The sequence below is a fragment of the Neofelis nebulosa genome, chromosome 6 (genome assembly GCF_028018385.1).
Source record: "Neofelis nebulosa isolate mNeoNeb1 chromosome 6, mNeoNeb1.pri, whole genome shotgun sequence".
Lineage (NCBI taxonomy): Eukaryota > Metazoa > Chordata > Mammalia > Carnivora > Felidae > Neofelis > Neofelis nebulosa.
Window position 1 is genome coordinate 69,698,990 of NC_080787.1, and position 12,334 is coordinate 69,711,323.

Consider the following 12,334-nt stretch of genomic DNA (forward strand, 5'->3'; position numbering starts at 1 on the left):
AACATATGGTATCCGTCTTTCTCTGTATGGCTTATTTCACTTAGCATAACACGCTCCAGTTCCATCCACGTTGCTACAAAAAGCCATATTTCATTCTTTCTCATTGCCAAGTAGTATTCCATTGTGTATATAAACCACAATTTCTTTATTCATTCGTCAGTTGATGGACATTTAGGCTCTTTCCATAATTTGGCTATTGTTGAAAGTGCTGCTATAAACATTGGGGTACAAGTGCCCCTATGCATCAGCACTCTCGTATCCCTTGGGTAAATTCCTAGCAGTGCTATTGCTGGGTCATAGGGTAGATCTATTTTTAATTTTCTGAGGAATCTCCATACTATTTTCCAAAGTGGCTGCACCAGTTTGCCTTCACACCAACAGTGCAAGAGGGTTCCCGTTTCTCCACAACCTCTCCAGCATCTATAGTCTCCTGATTTGTTCATTTTAGCCACTCTGACCAGTGTAAGGTGGTATCTCAGTGTGGTTTTGATTTGTATTTCCCTGATGAGGAGTGACGTTGAGCATCTTTTCATGTGCCTATTGGCCATCTGGAGGTCTTCTTTAGAGAATTGTCTATTCATGTCTTCTGCCCATTTCTTCACTGGATTATTTGTTTTTCAGGTGTGGAGTTTGGTGAGTTCTTTATAGATTTTGGATACTAGACCTTTGTCTGATATGTCATTTGCAAATATCTTTTCCCATTCTGTTGGTTGCCTTTTAGTTCTGTTGATTGTTTTCTTTGCAGTGCAGAAGCTTTTTATCTTGATGAGGTCCCAATAGTTCATTTTTGCTTTTAATTCCCATGCCTTTGGAGATGAGACACAGAATCCTAAGCAGGCTCCAGGTTTCTGAGCTGTCAGCACAGAGTCCGGGAGGCTGAAACTCACAAACAGCGAGATCATGACCTGAGTTGAAGTTGACTTAACCGACTGAGCCACCCAGGCACCCCAACCATGACATTAATTTTTAACTTTCCAATTATATTCCTAGAGAATACATTTCCCCATCTTGTTTTAGCCCTGCATTTTGTTACCAGTGTCTCCATTTTTAGCATTAGGAATATTACACAGTTCATCATGGAATTACACTAATTCACGTACATTAATGACTCTGGTGGTCATTAATTTACTAGTTAGTTTAGTAGTTGCATTGTGGGTTTCCAGTAGTCCTTTGCCACTATCTTATCAAATAGTGATTAAAGATGTACAGTTGGTTCCCGGAAGGCATGTTCATGCTCAGATAATTTACCTCAAATAAGTCATATCTCTTCCTAGCCAATTCAAAAATTGCTTCATGTTTTACCTTTTGGTACTTTTATTCTTTTTTTTTTTTTAATTTACTTCTGAAACAATGTTGTTAAGTAATTGCTGGGCTCTTTCTTTTTTTTAATTTTTATTCTTTTTTTGAGAAAGGGAGAGAGAGCATGAGCAAGTGGGGGAGGGGCAGAGAGAAAGGGAGACAGAGAATCCCAAGCAGGCTCCACTTTGTCAGCACAGAGCCCGACTTGGGGCTTGATCCCGTGAACCACAAGATAACGACATGAGCTGAAATCAAGAGTCAGATGCTTAACCAACTGAGCCACCCAGGCACCCCTTGGTACTTTTTTTGTTTGGTGTGAGTTGTTTGGACAAACAATTCTACTAATGTGAAAGAATATGCCAAGGTAGTCTTTTTCACCCTTTGGGCATTTATCAGGGCCAAGTATGACAAGGAAAAGATTCTTAAGATATAGTAACTTAATAATCTCCCTTTTCATGTTATTCTGTTTTCTCCTCTCTTTTGTTTTTGTTTTTTATGTCCTCATGTATGCCACATGCAGTGCGTTTGGCGTAGTTATGCAGCTGATGAGAAATCTGTTTCCATTGCAACCTGGAAGCCACACTTGAAGGCCTTGCACACCTGCAGCCCCACCAAGTAGGTATCAGTGTGACAGCTGATGCTGTCATCAAGCCTCCTCAAGTTTGCAAACTAAATCATACACACGCACGCACACGCACTTGCACATACACCCATGTATGCATGAGCACACGTGCACACACACACGTGTTGACTTTTGGCTTGTCTTATTCTCTGCTGCTCTTTGAGAGATTCAGCCCTGTTCAGCAGCAACTCAGGCACAAAACTAAATGGACTCAGGATCATTCCTCACCATTCATAGACTGAGCTTAAAGATTAAAGGAATCCAAATTTTTATAGAGATTTATTTCTATTATTACATGTTTATTTTCTAATAAATCATTTCATAAAACCCACCAAAATTCTATAGGTAAGCACTAGGACTCCTGAAAAACAATGACTGTTTAAACTCCATCCAATACCTGACCCCAAGCAGGGAAAACTTTGACAGCAATGTATGTTTGCATGACGTCCCTCAAAGCCCTCTCTCATCTGGATCTCCTGACAGGATGGTCCTTGAGCTTTCACTTGCTGATCAAACTAGTATCAGTAGCAAAAGAAGAGCTGGAGTCCTAATAGGTTTATAACCTACAGTGAAGCCATGGGACCAATCAAATTAAAAGTTGAAATAAGCATTCAAAATTTGAAAGTAATATGGCTTTCATTCACATTCCATTGGTCAAGACAAATCACCTGACCATGCTTCAACTCAAAGAGGATGGGAAAGTGCAATCATACTATGTGCCTGAAAAAGAGAGGAGAACCAGAAAAATTATGAATGACCATAATGACTACCACAGTGATCTTTAATTAAAAAAAAAAAAAAAAAGTCCTTAGTCCTGAAATCCTAGACTCCAGTTCAACTAGCAGAACATACTAAATCATAATCACCATCTAATTAAAGAAATCAGTGAAACAAGCAAAGCAACCAAGTCAAGGGAAAGGCTTTCTGTGTGTCACCCAGCTTGATTACAACAGTCCATTCCTCACATTGTTCAAAAGTTATCAAAGTGCTTATCTGACTTAGTATTTTAGAGCACTTGCTGTTTCCCTTCCTAGTCCAACAAAACCTTAGTCCTAGTCGCTGAAAAGGGTTCAAGGCATCTAACTACTGTGATTCAGTCAGAAAAACCTCCTTCTTACTTGATGTGGAAGAGGAATCATCTGGGGAAACCTCCATGACTTGTTGCCTGGAATTTCAGTCTCGAAGGAGATTTGTGATGCTTCAGAGTGCATGCTGTTGAGAAGCTATAAATGTGTCACTGTCAGGATCCGTTACATTGCTTCCCTAATCTTCCCTGGGCCTCAGTTTTCCCATCTACCAAGTGAAGGACTAAAGGTGAGCAAGATAACCTCTAAGCTCCGATAGGACATGGCGCCTAGAAGTTGGAGTCAAAACTTTGTCAGCACTTGTGACAGATACTCACAGAACCCTAGGCTTTAGAAGAGATGGAACCTTAGCAAGGATAGAAGCATGGATAGTGTTGAATGGACGCATGGATGAGAATTGTCTTTTCGCATAGATCTTAAAATTTAGTTGAATTTCCTCTGTTGAGTATAAGACTCTTTCAAAGTTGTGGTATTAAAAACAAAAAAGGGACATAACTCATGCCATCTAGTACTTGGGGGTATGAATCAGAAATGGGAATTGTATAGAAATTGCATGTCTTGTACTCATGAAGTTGTCTGGGTTAATTTGTAAGAGGAAGGCTAGTAGAAAAAAACAAAAGAAGGTTCTTAAGTGACAGAAGAGAGTGGTCTCTTATCATGTGATAATTTGGCTTTCTAGTTCCGCAAGTTTTTGGATTAAGGTCATTCTGAAACCTAGAAAAAAATTAATAATGAGTCACATTCTCCCAATGCATAAGCTATTATTTTACTCACATAATTTCTCTGTTTCCTCTGATATCTTCCATTTTAAATGGGGGGGGGGGGGGGCGCGGCGGGTAGAGGAGAATTTATGCAAACACCTGTATTCATCCTATTCCATTCTGGCTATCAGCCATCCCCTTCATTGTCGTCTCCCTACATGCCCCCCCACACACACACACATTAATCTCTGAATCTCAGTCCCATTTACTCAATAACAGGTACTTGTCCAGAATGACACAACAGTCACTGGCAAAGTTCATAGGAACCTGGATGTCCTAACATCTCTCCCTTTAGTGACACATTATTGCTCCAAATTGTGTGGTTCTTAATCTTTATTATTGTTGTTGTTGTTGTTAAACCATTGAGAATGATCATAATTATTTACTCTTTCTGACAAAAAATATTCAATGCACAAAAAATCAAAACTTTGCCTACCATTTTAGTGTATTCATGGACTCCCTGAAGCCAAGTTCAGAACCTTTGCTTTAGAAAGCATACCTGCTTTATTCAAGTTTGTAGAGCTCTGAAGAGAGTAACTTACAATAACTTAGAGGGATATTTTGACATTTATAATTAGCTGGCTTACTGAGTGCAGAGTGATGTAGTCAGAAACAGACTGAAACTTCTTTTTATTTACATAGTATATTTCCTATAACATTCAGAGTTTAAGAACTTCTGAAGGAAGAAATGATTCACTCATTCATTCATGCATTCATTAAATAACTATTCATTGAGTACCTATTAGAAATGTAGCAGTGAAAGTGCTATTAGACACTAGAAATGTAGCAGTGAAAGAAAAAAAAAACAAATAGATTAGAATCTCAGGCTGCAGGGAATATATATTCAACAAACATTGGGAAGAGAAAACAAACAAACAAATAAATATGTAATATATTGGATGGCAATAGTGCTAAGGAGAAAAGTAAAGTAGGGAAAGAATTTAAGGGACATTAGGGACTGCAGTTTTAAACAGGTGGTCAGGGAAGAGAGATCATATTATCAACAGCAGCATCATCAATGATATTGTTATTAAAAAAACACGAACTCATGCTCTTCTTCCCAGCAGTTTTAGAGATAAAATGAGATGCTTTGACTCCTCAACCTTATTCCAGGGAGTAGGATGGAAAAGGGGTGTGACAAATGTGCGGGGAAGGGAGGGGCATGCCATACCCACTTAAACCTGCCAGGGATACACACAGCAGTTTCCAACTCTCTCCTTTCTGGTCTGGCTGGTCTCACATACATTTTCAAGGTCTTAGCAGTTGCTATTTCAAAGTTCTGTTTTAATAACAGAAGGATTTACAGCAGGACATATTTTTTCTTGATTTTCTTTTCCAAGAAAATGAAGGCTATGTAAAGTGTATAACACAGGTAAATGTGCTCTTTTAGGGAATGAGTCTAATATTTTATGAAGCTGTGGGGAATTATCAAGCTCCAAGGATGCCATGTGATACTTAAGAAGTCAGAATTTAGACATTATTAATCTAACGCCTTCAATTTATTCATAAGAAAATCAAGTCCTACAAGAAAGTAAGATGTTTGTCCAAGGACACACAGCTCATTCCCAAAGAGCAGGGACCCTACACCAGGTTGCACAAAACTGAATCTGCCTAGATGGGTTATTAAAAATGCCATCCAACACTAGGCTAGGAGAGTTGTGATCAACTTTCTATGTGCCTAATTTATTCCAAGAGAATTCCTATGGAATGCAATATGTAAACAAAATCTTCCTCAACAAGTGATTAAAGTGCAAGGCCACAGTCACACATTAATGAATCCAGATTTAGGAACTCAAAAGTCTGCCTAAAGCACAGGACTACAGCTACAGTGTTGCCAGCACCATTCTAAGAGTCTTTGCTAATGCCAGTTAGATCAGAACCACTTTTTCTTAACTATGGATGGATAACTTCAGCTACTGAAGAGTCTATAGTTTTGGGTGACATGTGAGCACTGTTGGTCTTGCTAAGTAAACGTGCCAGCTCAGGTCTGTGGCACAAAAAATAGATGTTTAAAAGTTAGGCACACTTATTACAAAGACTGTTGCTTCTATGGATCTTGCTTGAAAAGAAATACTTAAGGTAATTTTATTCCCCAATCTCCAATTTGGCCATTATCAAGTGCTATACATGTATTCACCAGTTTATCATCATTTCTCTTCTGCCTGCACGCACCTGAAGGAAAGAACAAGGGGAAACATCAAGCAGGTTTGTGATTTCTCTTCTGCTACATGTTTGTTTATAAATCTGATGCCTAACAGATGTTTTAAATGTGTCTCATGTAAGTAAAATTGATCACAAACTGGAAATGATTAAAAGTGACCTTTCACAATATTGCCTGCAAAGGTTGCTGTTTCATTGATTCTTTTTTTTCCCTTAGAAGCATAAGTGTCTCCGTAACTCACTCACTGCTTTTTACAATCGGCAGGGCATGGAACATTCTTGGGGAAAAATAGTAACTACGGCTTTTGGTTATTTCATGCTACCATTTTCTCAGAGAGAAGTCTTAACCCAAGTATTCAAATTCCAGGAAGCAGTGTAAGATATATTCCCCTTCTTCAGGGTCCTTCTTTTAGAATAAGAAATTGGGTTTTTTTGGCAAAAGGAACACTGTGTATAGAAGGTAGGAACAATCTTTCTGTGACATCTCCAGCTCATTAAGCGCTGAGGCTTACTCAGGTGACATGCTTCAGGAGAAGAGCTCCCCCTACCCGCCCCGCTCACGCACCCACCATCCTTTAAGAAGAAGATAATCCTCCCAGAAACTTCACCAAGTAATTTATGGTCATTCTTTCATGCCTTTCAAGGAAATGCTTTATCAGATTAAAAAGCAGAGAGTTAGACATAGGGGAATAGGAGGTGAAAGAGAACATTTTATTCTGTGTTAGTAAGTGCCAGGAAGGATCTGAATTTGGGAGCAAAGCTTCAAAGGACAGAGCCAGGTGGATCTCAGCACTGATGGTGTGAGGAGTAGCAGAGGCAGAACCAGCAGAAGAAACCCAGGTGCCTGAAAGGGAAGAAGAAAAAACTTTTTCCAGTCACTGCTGTTTGTTTCAGTATTGAGGGAACACCGGTGTTCCCTGTCCCCCCCCCCACCCGCACAGAATTGGCCCCTCAGTGGGGACCAACGGGAGTCCAAGGATCATTCATTTAGTTTTGTACTGTCCTACTAATGACATTAATTGCAATACATGTATACAGTACTGAAACTAGTTTTGGAAGTTCACTTGGGGTGATGAGACTCTGGCCCACGCATTTCTGCATTATGCTAATTAACACCTAAAAAGATTCACAAGCCAAAACATAAATGCACCTATCGTGGGAGACAGATGTGGTAGGATGCACAACACTCCTTTGGGGTAGGTAAGCCTACACCAGGGTGGCATTAAAGACCCTTCTCTTCTTTGGTAGACAAGGAGTTAGAGCAAAGATCTTTGGATATTCCTGGATGATACTTCCAGAAAGTTTTAAAGCCTGAAGATTTGGTCTTCTCCACTTTATAGATATTTCTGCCTAAAGAGATGTTCTGGTCATCAGACTCAGAACATTCTTTGTATAGACTCTAGCAGAGGCAGGCTGGCCAGTTCTGACCCTTTAGTCCTCTTTTGTCTAGACTCCATCCATACAAACCCCACCATCCTTCTGTCATGACAATTTTACCTGAAAGGAGTTACACAAAATGAATCATAGCCATTATAAGCTCTTTTAGTCTGATGATATTTGAAAAGTTTTCCTTGTTTTCGGAGCTATCCATTTACAAAGGGTAATTTATCTCCAAATCCTAAAGGCAGAAACTCCAAATCTTTGGCACAAACTCCATAGCTGCCTAAGAGTAAGGTGACATGTCTTGGTTTCATCCTCCAAAACAGAGCTATTGGTGCCTAAAAGGGAAACTTGTGAGTTACATAAAAATGCTCAAAAGTGCGATTCTTTATGGCAGTCCTGAGGGAGGGGTCCCCTTGGGTTGACACATGACCTTGCACTTTTTCCCAATGTCACCAAGGCAGAAAGTAAAGACAAAACTAAAGTGTCACTGTTGAGCTTCTTCTCCTCACTCCAACAAGGAACCTCCTAGTCCGCTGTTGTGATTCAAAAAGACAACAACCAAAGTTTTTTAATTTCATGATGTTCACATATACCTAAAACGTTAAAATTTATTCTACATAATTGTGACTAAGGGTGTCAAAAATAACTCACCTTCAGTTTTGAACATATACAGAAACACTGAGCTATGTAACAGAGATTTCTTGCTTCTCTCTGGTCATGGACATTTGGAAAACCACTGTGAAACATGTCCTCTATTACTATTTAGCACACGTGCCTTAGTTGATGCTTCTTCATACTTCATACACTTAGGTCTTCTATCCCCCAATTATGTATCCTATCACCCTGGGTAAAGCTATGACAGAGAATATGCTCAATATACAGTTCTTGGATGGAGTAATTAAATGTTCCTGACCTCAAGTAGTTTTATGAAGAAAAACACCAACAAAAATGAGAAAAAGGAAATACATAAAAAGAGAGAAAATGAAAAAATTAAAACATTTCATTCTGAAGGAAACAAGCTGAAACTCCCATTTTAACATTAAGTTAGCTTTCACCTTGTTGTGCTCCATAGGCAATGGAATTTCCAATACTGCATAACGAATGCAAAAAGACTATTGTATTAACAACAGCAACAGTGCCACCTTAAGAAAAACAAATTTGCCCTTACTCCAGCAAAATACAAACAAAAGAAAATGCATTTAGAATGAGGACTGTTTCTTGGACGAGAGCAGGTCTGGGTTTAGACTAATAATATTGATAATCCTTGTCCCAGTTTCAAGTGGATTGGTCAACACCACCCCAAGGCAAAGCCCCTCACTGTGTTTGGGGCCACAGGGTTATTGATGGTGATTCAGAGAAGCAGAAGAGAGAAACTTTAGCCAACTCTGTTATCTTCCAGCTATCTCAGAGCCTAGAGTCTCCTAAATCTTTCCACATGGTTTTTCACTGTGTTAAGAACTGGGAGTAATTCAAGTGTAGATGAGGTTAGTCCAGTAGCCAATAACTCTCTCCAGGTGCCTGGCATTTGTTACCTCTGAATGACCAGGCCATACACAGAGAGGCTTTTCTCTCTGCAGAATGTAGTGAGGCATCACACATTCATTTACCCCCATAGTTAACAAGGTTCCCTGCTTTGGAATATTCTTGTTAGATTTTTGTCTTTCTACACTGAGGTTAGGGTATGTTTAAACAAAATGTATCTATGATGTTTTGGCTAGGGAAAGACATCCAGTTCCATGATGCTTTTGCATTGTTCGTGACAGGTCCAAAATTTTTCTTTAAAATGCAAACCAACGGTCTCAAGAGCTCAGCTGAACAACAGTTAAAATAATGTGTCTTTGTTTGGTACAGGGTCAGGTACATTACCGTTAGTGTCAATGGAGCCTGCTCTGTTCTTCCTTTACTTAGACCATAAATGAAAGTTGTTTAGCATCATTTAATTATTCATTTGTTTTCCTCTGTCTTCCCACTAAAACAGTTCTAATCTCATATGTGGTGAATATGTTTACTGATTTTATTGCAATTAATCATTCCATTAAGGAATTTTCCAACTCATTTTTTAAACTGGATAGTTTTTCCATTTTAGTATAAATTGTCACTGTCAGAAAATAGAATTTACCTATAAACCATCTAACCAGATTAAGCCAATATTCTCACCTTGAGGTTTTATGTCCTCCTCCTTTCCTCCTTGACAAGAAAGTCAGTTAGCCGTCGAGAGCACACTGCCACAAAAAGGCTCTTAACTTCTTCCTGCCTACTAGGTTTTTATTGCTACGAGAATAGATCATGCCAATGGAGGTTTAGGGATGATCTGTAAATCTCGCTACCTCTGCTTACCCTGTCTCCTTAATCAACAATTGTTGGCTATGTGCCTGCTCCATAGTTAAGCTGCCTTGATCACAGTGTATAGCTTTAAATAGAACTCTGTCAGACTTCTTAGTAGACTATCTAAAGTTGCTTTAACAGGTTCTTGTGAGACTGTTACAAGGATGCATGTCTTAAAAGTTAAAGCATAAATGATACTCTTTTATTATGTTATCATCTTGTGCTGTGATCCACTGAGTGCTCTGTCCAAATAGCTCCTATGTGGTTGGCTTCATAAGGTTCTGAGATGAATGGCTCTTAGGAGAGAACTCTAGAATGCTGACAGAAAAGACTGTGTGTTCTTGTATTTCGTCTGCATTTATTTTCCATTATTTACATTTTCTTTCTTCTGTGCGCAAAGAATGATCTGCATGTGTTGTTAAACTAAGTAAGACTAGACTTCTTTTTTCAGCATAATCAACTTGTGTCCTTATGGGCAAAATGTTAGATTGTTTCAAAAATAATCTTTTGAAAATGGTCTCTCCTTCTGTTCTCATTTATTGATAGAGGGAAAGGATTTAGTCTTTTTAAAACACATCATACGACTTACAGTAAGAAACTTTTTTTAACAAGCTAGTGACTTAGAATCTTTTCTTCTGACTTTTTTGAGCATGTATTCTGACAATTATTTACCAATATTAACTATAACTACAGGTGTCTTATACAAATCAAGAAACTTTTTTTAAATATTTCAAAGCAATTAATGGTATCAACTTCATTGATTCCTATAAATATTTATTTTTTTAAGTTCTGAAATATTTTGTTCTCATTTCTACTCTGTTGCATTGCTATTTATTACAAGGATTGCTATTTCTAAAATATTTATCTTCTTAATTTTCATATGAATCAGATGCTAACACATAGATGTCCATCATCTGTAATGCCCTATTTCACATCCAGTTATTTCAGCCTAACCATTAAGAGCACTGGTTATATTTCCAGCAGCACGATTAAACTGCATAGTTAGTACTCACTGCTTAAATAGTCTGTATACTTATATCTGAAAAACAATAAAGTCAAATGGCTTTGTTCTAAAAAGAAAAAGAAATCCCTGAGCACTTTCATGGTGGTGAAATGCTTAGTAATGTGCTGCTCTATTTCCCTCACTCCTAGTAAGTTCTGTAGTAATAAGCAGAAGCTCTTCAGAATGTACACCTCACGGAAGCAGAGGTACCCAGCATCCCGGCTATTGACATGAAATTTGAGAATGCCAACTAACCTCAGGTGCATGACCAGGTTACACCGCCATCCTACCTGAGCCCTGCTCAGACTCACTCTTCCTAAGGACTTCTTGAATGAGGTTTTCAACCCGCTTGTAATTTTCCTTGTTGCCTGTTGCCTGCTTTGATACTCTACCCCAGGGACAAATAGGCAGGGTCCCGCACAGCACTGGCAGTCAGCCCCTTGGCGCCCCCTTGTGGTAGGACAACTGCTGAGCTGCCGCACGCACTGGATGGTTTTGGCTCAGTTGCCATATTGTGCCTGGGGCGAGAATTTGTTGAATGCTTATCCTATGAAGGGCTAAAACCGTAATTAAGGATAACAAGAACTATAGCATTCTAGGTCCAAGAGGATTACTCTGGGGTTACAGTAATGCCACATAGTTCCCTGGCAGGGAACAACCGGTAGTAGCCTGCATGTTGGGCCATTTGAGTAACTTGTACATCTGGTTCCTAGAGAGGGAAGAATTCCCTTGCAGAATTCCCAGTAGTTGTGCAGGCTCCCCCACTATAGTCCTCAGATGGGAAGGTGGGACTGCATACTCAAAGATGCCGCAATCCATGACCACGATGTCCTTTGGTTACTTTCTCCAGAGAGAGACCACCTTTTTGGTCTCCTGGGAATAATCTTTGACAGTCTTCCTCAAAATATTGTTACATAAATCTTCCTCAAAAAATTGTGTTTATAGATGTGGCAAAAAAAGCAGGAAAATAATGCAAACTTCAATGGACCAGCAAAGAGTTTATATTTTTAATCAATGTGCATTTTCAATAACATTCATCTAATCAAGTTAATAGTCATCTAAACAAGATGCTCTGTTGATTTCCAAAGGGGAAAAGAAGTAGAAAAACTAACAAAAGTGAGCTTTTTGTAAGAACAGGTCTTTGCTTTGGAGAACAAAATTTTTGCCTGGTTAAAAAGTTCTGGGTTAAGATCTTATTCTTAACTTTCATACAATTATGTCAAAAGAGAGAGTGAAAACATTACATCTTTTTTCTTCTAATTTCATAGGTAATATGTTGGATTCAGTTAAAAATAATTCTGCTATTTTTTAATATAGACATTGGCAAATAAATATTCATGCAGTTGAGAAGGACAAAAAGGGAAATAGTACCTGAATTCATTTCTATCAACTTTAAGTGCTTTAAATAGTACTAAGATTCAGAGACTAATATTATTTTCACTTTCCATTGATTATTAGAGATAATATCAAAATGTTTCATAGAGGCATCTTTTAAAAACTATTTCCATAGAAGCAATTGCTTTTAAATGTTTTGTTACTGCAGATAAACCATGCCAGGTGTGACACTGATGCTTATTTTAGATTTTTTTACTTCTTCAGTAATTGAAATTTTTAAAATGGAAAAACTAAATTTCATATTAAATGGTTTTATGATTTTTTCATCAGTTTCCTCTTCATTTAGTTAGTATAAGAAAGA

General features: G+C 38.4%; 1 protein-coding gene across 3 annotated transcripts in view; it reads left to right on the forward strand.

Annotated features, from left to right (window-relative positions):
* Positions 1–12,334, forward strand: part of KCNQ5 (potassium voltage-gated channel subfamily Q member 5) — a 519,096-nt gene that overhangs the window by 440,554 nt on the left and 66,208 nt on the right. The window contains exons 8-10 of one of the 3 annotated variants that reach the window (XM_058734458.1): positions 1,820–1,914; positions 5,946–5,972; positions 10,788–10,844. In XM_058734458.1, the coding sequence (XP_058590441.1) occupies positions 1,820–1,914; positions 5,946–5,972; positions 10,788–10,844 (179 nt within the window). The remainder of the gene's footprint in view (positions 1–1,819; positions 1,915–5,945; positions 5,973–10,787; positions 10,845–12,334) is intronic. The other 2 variants (XM_058734459.1, XM_058734460.1) reach the window with 2 other exon arrangements.